This window comes from Antrostomus carolinensis, unplaced genomic scaffold (assembly GCF_000700745.2).
Source record: "Antrostomus carolinensis isolate BGI_N321 unplaced genomic scaffold, ASM70074v2 scaffold14644, whole genome shotgun sequence".
In the NCBI taxonomy this organism is placed as follows: domain Eukaryota; kingdom Metazoa; phylum Chordata; class Aves; order Caprimulgiformes; family Caprimulgidae; genus Antrostomus; species Antrostomus carolinensis.
In genome coordinates, this window is record NW_010310203.1 from 1 (window position 1) to 10,200 (window position 10,200).

Below are 10,200 nucleotides of genomic sequence, written 5' to 3' on the forward strand. Positions count from 1 at the left end.
CGGAGAAATCCCAGAGTTCGGCGGTTTGTTTTCGTGTTTGTTTGGTTTGGGGTTTTTTGCCGTTTTCTTTCCCCCGGGGCTCATTCAGCTGCAGAGCGTTGTTATCTGTGCGGCTTAGGCCGTGCTGGAGCATTTCCCCTCCCCGCTGCTGGAGCGGGTGGTGGCTCTGTGCAGAGCTGTAGTGGTGTTCGCTGAAATCACTTGGTGCTTTTTGGGCCTCTTCTAGCATGTAACATGTTGATCGGGCTGCTGAGGGATGTTAATGCAAGTTGAGTGGCTTCTTAGCCAAAAAAAAAAAAAAAAAGTTTATAAAAGTTCACATCATTCCCAGGCAGGTGGTGGTTTTGCTTGTGTAGAAGCTGCCAAAATTAGAGATGGAAGAAAGGTAGCCAAGGCTGTCCTTGGCTACCCCACCTGTGCTCGCCTGGGGGGCAGTCCTTCCAGAAACCAACCCCCTGAATGCCTGCCGCAGGTCCTGACTCTGCCCTGGTGTCTTTACAGGGAAGGAAGCCCAGAAAGGGTCTCTGCTCTTTGACGATCTCCCACCAGCCAGCAGTGCTGACTCAGGTATGGGTACTCCATTCCTGCCGTTAGTTTGACTTCCTTTGTTTTCTGCATCAGTGTCTCTTGAGGTTAAACTTGTGTAAACCCTTTTCTTTGTTAGACAGGATAAAGACAGTCAGGTTATCTGCACCAGTGTGCAGAACAGGTGCTTTCCTCTTCTTGTGGTTCTTCTTGCATAACTAGAATGTTATATATGTTTCACATATATTTTCATTATATGTTCCATATAAATATTCCCTGAAACAAATGTAAGGCCTGACTTTGCCCCCACCATCCAGTAACAGATGTTAAAATTTGGCTTGCTTTGGTAAGCTGGCATTTTATAATTTCTGTACCTCAGGAGGGGTGTACACGGGGCATTATTCCCTCAAAGGGACCAGGGTATTTATTTCTTGCTTTTTTCTTGTGCTTCAGGAAAAGGAGGCTCTTTGCTCTTTGATGATCTTCCGCCAGCTGGCAGCAGTGACACAGGTAAGGAGCAGAGTCAGCTTACCAAGCCTCTGCTGCCCTGGCCTTCTCAGGAAAACCCATTGATGTAGCCATAGAATCATAGAATTGCTTGGTTGGAAAAGACCTTTGAGATAATTGAGTCCAACCATACCAGTCTACTACTAAACCATATCTCTGAGCACCTCATCTACCCATCTTTTAAATGCCTCCAGGGATGGGGACTCAATCACCTCCCTGGGCAGCCCGTTCCAGTGCTGAGAACCCTTTCAGTTAAGAAATTTTTCCTGACTTCCAGTCTGAAGCTCTGCTGGCACAACTTGAGGCTGTTACTTCTTGTTCTTTCACTAGTTACCTGGGAGAAAAGACACACACCCACCTCGCTACAACCTCCTTTCAGGGAGTTGTAGACAGTGATAAGGTCTCCCCTTAGCCTGCTTTTGTCCAGGTTCAACAACCACGGTTCCCTCAGCTGCTCCTCATCACACTTGTGCTCCAGACCCTTCCCCAGCTCCGTTGCCCTTCTCTGGACACACTCCAGCACCTCCATGTCCTTCTTGTAAGGAGTGGCCCAAAACTGGACAGTATTCATGGTGCAGCCTCACCAGTGCCCAGTACAGGGGAGAGGGAACTTCCCTGGTCCTACTGGCCACACCATTCCTGATCCAGACCAGGATGCCGTTGGCCTTCTTGGTTGCCTGGGCACACTGCTGACTCATATTCAGCTGGCAGGTCCCTCAGTAGATCCTTCCTACCCTCAAGCAAATCAACGCTTCCACCCAGCTTAGTGTCATCTGTGAATTTACTGAGGGTGCACTTGATCGCTTTGTCCAGATCACGGATAAAGATGTTAAACAGGACTGGCCCCAGTACTGAGCCCTGGGGAACACCACTTGTGACTGGCCTCCAGCTGGATTTAAAACCATTCCCCACCACTCTGAGCACAGCCATCCATCCAGTTTTTAACCCAGCAGAGAGTATACCTGTCCAGGCCATTGGCAGACAGTTTCTCAAGCAAAATGCTGTGGGAACTGGTTGTGTTGGACTCGTGGCAAGTTAACCTGGTGGCTTGGTTGGCTGTCACTGGTTGTGGTGATCCATTTGTACACTGATTGTTTAAATTGGGCACATTGAAATTTACTCTTTGAAAGTAAATTTAGGTCTGTTCCCAGATGTGTATCCCTCTTTTGGGATGTCTTCTGGGGACACCCCTTGTATGTGCCTGCTTTGGAAGTGAAAGTACATGTGTGCTTGCTAAAAGCAAAGGCAGCGCTGGCCCGGTGCTGCAACTACCCTAGCTTCTGTTGCTTTTTTGCTGTGGGCACAGACTGCCTTCTTGTTCCTAGCTGTAAATGTCTTCAAAACAAGACTGTTCATCTGGCAAGGCTTTCTGCATGCAAACAGGTGTTTGCTAACACCTGGGAGGAGGTGAGATAATTCACTATACCATAAATCTCCAGAAGGAAAAGGTGAGGGTTCTGATGTCATGGGAACCGTATTTTGCTTGCTAGTATTAATTTGCAACCTGTCTTCTGAAACCTCTAACAAATATGCACTTTCAGAGTAATAAAATGCACTTTTTTTTGCATTGTTGTGGGCGTGATTTGTAGACATAAATAATAATAATAATAATAATAATAAGGAAAATTAGAAATGTTCCAAACTGAAATGTTACATTCCTGAGCAGTTAACTGGAAGACAGGCTGGGAGGTAAGAAACAAATTGTGGGTTGGTGGGGAGAATCAGCAGCCTGCCAGCCAAACACAGCTGTACTGTGCCTGAGGTAGGGTCACACAACGTACAGGGCTCAAATTTGCACTTGCTGGGTTAGACAGTGATGCGTGCCACAGGCTGTACGTGCCGAGTGAAGTTGTGTGTGTGTGTGTGTGTGTGTGCGCGCACTTGTGGTCAGTTAGTGTATATGCTTCAGTAATAATTCTGGTCACTTAATGCTGTGTGAGTGTGGGAGCCCGCGTATAAAAGGACTTGCTATTGAATTTATGCATGTAAAAGAAAGCTGGAAGACTTCAGCTGTCTGTGTTTCTGCTTTCTTTCAGCCTCCAGTGCTACTGAGCAGGTCTCATCAGCAGGGAGCCATGGGAAAGGGGAGAAAAGAAAGTCCTTGGAGGAGGAAGAGAAGAATGGCAGGGAAGAACTTGTGGAAAAGAAAGTTTGTAAAGGTTTTCAGGCAGTTTGAAAACAAATGTACTTGATTTGTACTTTTGATGTTGGGCTGAGTAAGTCCAGACCAAAGCTAAGCTTTGGTTCTTCAGTCCGCTCACATTTTCAGCCTTTTGTAGGGAACAATCTGCTGGGTCAGTCTGTGGAAGTCTCTGGAGCTCCCTGGCACTCTGCCTCCCTCACCCAGACCTTCTTACCAGCCCTGCTGAAGTGGCAGAAGCTGAGCACCAAGCACCTCAGTGTTTGCAGGATAAGCTGCCAAGAGGGGAATTGGTTGTGAAACCTCTGGAAGGCCAGAGCCACACCAGTTTCTTCTGCCACATTCACGAATCTGTCCACTGAGTGGCTGCTAAGAAAGCCAGAGAGAGAAACTTGGTGATACATATAGGACACTTGACTTGGAGGAGGTGTCCACATGTTACGTTGCAGCTTTAGGAATAAGGTGTGTTCAAGGGTACAAAGGAAAGGACGTGTTCTGGAAACAGTAAACCCTGATTTCCTGTCCTTGGCACTCTCTTTAAAGCTGTGCTTTGTTTAATCTGCAGCTTCAGTGCCACACACTTCCCTTTCCCACTCACCCCCCTCCCCAGCCCTTTTTAGTAAGAGCCCTGTCCAATGCCCAGCCGTCCTGGGCCTGCCAAAATGGGGGCAAGCAGCTTCTATAGCTACTGACCTTAAAGTGGGGCACTTAACCCATGTTACAAAATCAGTATATCCTGTTCAGCAGATGCTAGCTGTGGTGTTGCAGGGTGAGGGCTGTTCTTTGCTGCAGTGCCAGAGTAGGGTTCTGAAAGTTGAAAAGTTGTCGCTGACTCACTGCTTTTTAGCCTGAGCTCGGGAGATGGAGGAGTTTAATTTGTGTGTATGTCTGATTTCTTCCCCTTTAGGGTCAGCGAGCATTCTTGGATTGAAGGGTTACGTGGCAGAGAGGAAAGGTGAAAGAGAAGACATGCAGGATGCACATGTCATCTTAAACGATATCACTGAGGAGTGCCAGCCTCTGCCCTCCCAAATGTAAGTGGGCTCAACTGCTGGAATAAAGCTGTGTATGGCGGCTGTCAGAGGGGTGAAGAAGCTCCAGCCAAGCTTCAGCCAAGCCAGTGATATGATTCTTTCTGGTTTGAGCAGCTGATGCTCTTGCCTATGCCTGTGTTGTGGTATGTGGTTTGGGCTCGTTATTGGGAGATCTGCGTTGAACACATTACCTGTGTTCCTGGACAAATCACAGGACTATTTTATATACAAATACCTCTCTTTGAGTGATGCTCAGTGCATTTGGTCACTGATCTCACAAGGATTGTGGGGGCCCAAGAACTCTGGATATTGAGCCTGTTACCCAAATGTAAGCATGGATGTTTAGAGACCCTCAGTTTAATTTTAAGTAATCAGACCTTGCCCTGGGGATTTTATTTTGTGTAAAACCTTAACTGTGGCAATGGAGAAGGCTTGAAGAAGAGAGAATGGATGTTGGAACTCTCTCATTTAAAAAATTTAAATAACTTAGCCAATTAACACATGTAAGTGTGTGTAGGGGCAGTGTGTGTGGAATGCTCTCAAGGATCATTCTGATACTGAATTTAGCTTCTGAACTAGTGCTGTCATGAGAGCTTCACGTGCTGAGGGGTCAGAGTTTCTTGCCTGTAGCACAGTTTCAACAAGTGTAGGCATAGAAAGAACTGTAGGATTGGTTAGACTGATGTCTTGTGTCGCACTGGGGAGTTGTGCCCTTCAGGTGAAATGTTTAGCTGCTTTAATGCCAAGTTGTGGTCTATAAACTCTTCTGCCCTTCATTTTCTTGAGGGGTGAAGAGTTACAAGTAAGTTCTCAGCTCAGTGCTTGCACATGTAAACCGTGTAAATGCTTGAATGTGTGAGCTTAGAGACTTGCTACCTTTGTGCCTTGGAGTGCAGTATTTATTCAATCAGGCCGACATGGGCCAGGCTTACAGAGATAAATATACTCGATCCCATCCTCTGGCTAATGGCCTTACTTGGCACCTTTCTACTACTCTTTGTTCCCTCACAGCACACGTGTTTCGTACTTCGCTGTTTTTGATGGCCATGGGGGAGTCCGAGCCTCAAAATTTGCAGCACAGAACCTGCACCAAAACCTGATTAAGAAATTTCCTAAAGGTGAGAGGAGTGGAAATAAGGGCTGTAGGACAACCATCACCTTTTCTGCCTTGACGTTATGGCAGTGGATAGGGAAACTGTATATTTCATATAGTTCTACAGTTCCCATCCCTTATTCCCAGTGGGCTTGTGAGACTGCGCTGTCTCTTGGAGAAGAGAGCTGGAAGCTTTTTTGGCACAATGGTACCAGTGGCCAGTTGTGAACCATTAAGCAAGTGTGAAATGTGCTCTTGCCAGTTTTGGCAGTACCACTTCAAGGGTGAAAACAGGCCCATGGGGGAGAGGGGAATGCCAGAAATTCTCCATACATGCTCCTGCACAGATTTTTGGTAGCCTGAGCCCAGGATGTGCCCTAGCTGCTCTGCACAGGGTCTGAGTGATGGACTGCCTAACTGAATGTGGGATGAGCAAAGGGAGGGACTGGGATAGGTCAGATATCACAGAATGGTGGGGGTTGGAAGGGACCTCAAAAGATCATCTAGTCCAAACCCCCTGCCAGAGCAGGATCACCTACAGTAGGTCACACAGGAACGTGTCCAGGTGGGTTTTGAATGTCTCCAGAGAAGGAGACTCCACAACCTCTCTGGGCAGCCTGTTCCAATGTCTTGTCACTCTCACAGTGAAAAAGGTTTTCTTTATGTTACATGGAACCTCCTATGCTCCAGCTTGCACCTGTTGCCCCTTGTCCTACTGTTGGACATCACTGAGAAGAGCCTGGCCCCATCCTCCTGACATTTGCACTTTACATATGTATAAACATTAATGAGGCCACCCCTCAGTCTCCTCTTCTCCAAACTAAAGAGACCCAGCTCCCTTATGAGAGATGTTTTAGCTAGAGCTTTTTCCCTGTCTGACAGGTGATGTAGTCAGCGTGGAGAAAACAGTGAAGAGATGCCTTTTGGACACCTTCAAACACACAGATGAAGAGTTTCTGAAGCAGGCATCCAGCCAGTAAGTGTGAATGCTTTCCATGCATTTGTATTTCTTAGTTTGCATCTCACAGGGCTTAGTTCTGAGCCGGGCAGAGGAAACCTGGAGTCATGTCTGTGCTTTGGCACAGCTGTGCCAGGCTGTAACTTTGCCAGCTGAGTGCCTGGCTAGAGCTAGATCACAGCATGTTCTGGCCTTACTCTGTGCTGAGGAGTCTGTAGGACCCCTTATACTAAAATACGCCTTCGTGGTAAAGGAAGGCACCAAAACATGACCAAGAATGCACCTCTGTCCTTACCAGCATATCTTGTTTGCCTTCTTTTTTAAGACAGAGTCACAGAATTGCCTCAATTGGGAAAGCCCTTTAAGATCATCGAGTTCAATCATTAACCCAACACCGACAAGTCCCTGACTGACCCCTGTCCCTCAGCACTATGTCTACACGACTCTTCAATCCCTCCAGGGATGGGGCCTGCACCACTGTCCTGGGCAACCCCTTCCAATGCCTCAGAACCCTTTCTGCAAAGAAATTCTTCCTCACATCCAATCTCAACTGCCCTTGGCACAACTTGAGGCCATGTCCTCTTGTCCTGTCACTTGTTCCTTGGTTGAACAGACCCACCCCCACCTCTCTACACCCTCCTTTCAGGGAGTTGCCTTATCTCACACTGCCTGAGATGGGATCTCTGTGTTGATGGCATCAGAGTGTGACAGGACGGTATCTGTAGGGCAGTACTTCACAGGCTGCTGTGTGCAGCTTTCTTGAGAGCTGCGTTCCTGTTAGTGTGTGCTTGCCAGGCTGGAGCACATCTCTGAGGTTGTTTTTAAGGCCCCTTGTTGAAAGACTTAACTCTTCCAGTGTAAGTTTCAGTCTTACTTTCTTCACCTCTTTTGGAAAGAGTTGTTGATGAAAAATGTCCCTTATCTTAAGTGTGTTTCTGACAGATTCTTTTAAAATGAAGCTGAAAAGCACAGCAGCTACTTTCTGTGGGGTCAGTGCCAACCTGCCTCTCAGCTGGGTTTTGAGTGCAGTCTCTTCTCTCAGTCTGCTGAACTGACACACGCACTGTGTAGACTAGGAAGATATAGATTGCATTTTAAAATACAGTCACTTTGTTACCAGTCCTTTACACATTTGCTTGGTGTGGCTTAGTTGTTGGTTTGGTTTTTTTTATTTCATAGTGACACCTCTAACACAGATGGAGAGACTTGATGTATCTGATTCTAAGATTCCCTGCCAACTTTCAATTTTATGTAAATTGCAAACTGGCTCAGTCTCTTAAGCTTAATCAGATCAGTAAGCTTGAGCAGGCAAAAAGAAAACTCTCCTTTCAGTCTGTCACAACAGTGTCATTCTCTTTCGTTAGAAATGTGACTTATGACAAGGGTGCTACAAAGGATCGCTAGCGATAGCTGTATTGATGATGAAATGAATGATCTTCATTCAGCTGCACCTTCAAAGTTAGGAAAAACTGGGTGAAATATGTCTAGAGTCTCTCAAAGCTAGTTTCAGTAAAGAAAAGCTGGGCTTCTTTGTGGGGAGGACTAGTCTGACAGCTGTAACCTAGGAAATGCTTCTTGTATTACCTTGAGCTCTAGAGACACAAGCTTAACTACAGCAAGTGAAATATCAGGAGAGTGGCTGAACGAGTGGTGTTGCTGCTGAGGTCGGCTGATGAGGGCTGAGGCAGGCAGGGGTAGTGTGAAAAAAGGAAGGGAAATGAAAGCAGAAAGGAAGGTAGCTCTGCTGCAGTCCTGGCTGTCCCTGCCTTTTGCTGCATAGAAGGAGCCTCCTGAGGAGGAGTGTGGGATGCTTGTTTACTCATGATGCTATAGCTTCTGGGCAGCCATCAGGGCAGAGCTTGTTACAGCCACAGATGAGGTTTCCTGGGAGTTGAGTGTAAGGAAAGGTTGTGCATGGCTGGCAGTATTTAAACCAGCTGGGCGTTGGCCATGCATTTAGTAGGCAGTACTCTGTGCAGCTCCTCTGTCTCTTCCCCAGCTCACTGTTTACCACTAAGTTTGTGGTAAAGCAGCTAGCTGGCTGCTGCGTGTTGGCACATGACACTTAGTTGTGTTCCCAGGAGCACTCTGTGACTTTAAACATGGTTTTCTCCCCTTATTAATCTCATTTTTGTTCCCTTCAGGAAGCCAGCATGGAAAGATGGCTCCACAGCTACTTGTGTCCTAGCTGTTGACAATATTCTCTACATAGCCAACCTTGGGGACAGCCGGGTAAGCAGAAGGCAGAAGCCCACTGCTGGCATCTCAATTCCCCTGAGAGCTTTATTTGCCCTGAAGGGCGAGGTGTTTGTGTGGGATGTCCCAGTTGCTGTGAGCTCCCCAACTCTTCCTACAAATCATGTTTTCGGTGGGTGCAGGGTACTTCCGTGTTGTCTCCCATAGTGTAAAACATCTGTGTGTGGTGGCTCTCTCTTGGTGGCGCTAAATATCTCACAGTGGCTGGGATAGAATTGAGTATTTTAGTTGGAAGGGACCTACCACGATCATCTAGTCCAACTGCCTGACCAATTCAGGGCTGACCAAAAGTTAAAACATGTTATTAAGGGCATTGTCCAAATGCCTCTTAAACACTGACAGGCTTGAGGCATTGGCCACCTCTCCAGGAAGCCTGTTTCGGTGTCTGACCACCCTCAGTAAAGAAATGCTTCCTAATGTCCAGTCTGAACCTCCTCTGGTGCAGCTTTGAACCATTCCCACCTGTCCTATGACTGGATCTCAGGGAGATCAGCACCTCCTTCTCCACATACCATCCTCAGAAATCTGCAGAGAGCAATGAGGTCTCCCCTCAACCCATGTTTCTCCAAACTAGACAAACCCTGAGTCCTCAGCTGCTCCTTAGAGGACAGTCCTTCCAGGCTCATCACCAGCTTTGTTGCCCTCCTATGGAGGCATTTGGGGACCTTCACATCCTTCTCATGTGGTGGAGCCCAGCACTGCACAAAGCACTCAAGGTGAGGCCACACCAACACTGAACACAGCAGGATGATCCCCTCTCCTGACCAGCTGGTCATTCTGTGTTTGATGCCCCCAGGATGGGGTTTGCCCTCTGCCAGGACACACTGCTGGCTCCTGCTGAGCCTGCTGCCCACCAGCACCCCAGGTCCTTTTCTGCAGGGCTGCTTTCCAGCTGTTCCTCTCCCAATTTACACCCGTGCCTGGCGTTACTCCATCCCACATGCAGAATCCAGCACTTGGACTTGTTCCATTGATGATTGCCCAATGCTCAGATCTATCTACATCCCTCTGCAAGGCCTCTTGTCCCTCCAGAGAGTCAACCACACTCCCAGCTTAGTATCATGAGCCAACTTGCCAGTGGTGCATTGAGCTCCTGCATCCATGAGGATGGTCAACTTTTGGTCAACTCCCTTTTTAACTTCTGGTCAACTCCCAAATCACTGATAAAAACTGGCAGCAGGACTGAGCTCACCAGCCAGACGTAGTCCTGTTCACTACAACTTGCAGCTCTCTCAAGAAGGTCTTGCTGTGGTTTCGTTGTTTACTGACGAGGGTCTTTTGTCAGCACAGGCGATTCTGTGTCGTTATAATGAAGAGAGTCAGAAACATGCAGCCTTAAGTCTCAGTAAAGAGCACAACCCCACCCAGTATGAGGAGCGTATGCGGATACAGAAAGCTGGGGGAAATGTCAGGTAAGTGCCCCAAGAGTGTGAGTGAGAAAATCTAAACCCTGTCCCAACTCTGAGCCTGAGCACTGGGTTTCTGGAGTTTCCTGAGCCCAGCACTCATGCTACTAGAGTCTGGAGAGAATCTGTTGCTGCCTGTGGGAGGCACAGTGATTCCTGGGATGTCTTAAGGGTCCAACAGCTTGAGTTGGTTGATGGGGGCTGGTTTCCCAGGGGCATGGAATGGCAGCAGGGTGCTGTGCTGCAAAGGCAGGAACCCATATGAAAGCCTTGCAGTGCAG

The 10,200-nt window shown here is 47.7% G+C and overlaps 1 protein-coding gene across 1 annotated transcript; it reads left to right on the plus strand.

Annotated features, from left to right (window-relative positions):
* Positions 1-501: 501 nt before the first annotated feature.
* ILKAP (ILK associated serine/threonine phosphatase) lies at positions 502-9,925 on the plus strand (the record flags this gene model as incomplete). Its single annotated transcript, XM_010166340.1, has 8 exons — positions 502-567; positions 979-1,035; positions 3,069-3,191; positions 4,080-4,206; positions 5,218-5,324; positions 6,182-6,275; positions 8,402-8,489; positions 9,804-9,925. Coding segments are annotated over 8 exons (784 nt in total), but the record flags the coding sequence as incomplete, so codon positions are not given.
* Between the last annotated feature and the right edge of the window lie 275 nt (positions 9,926-10,200).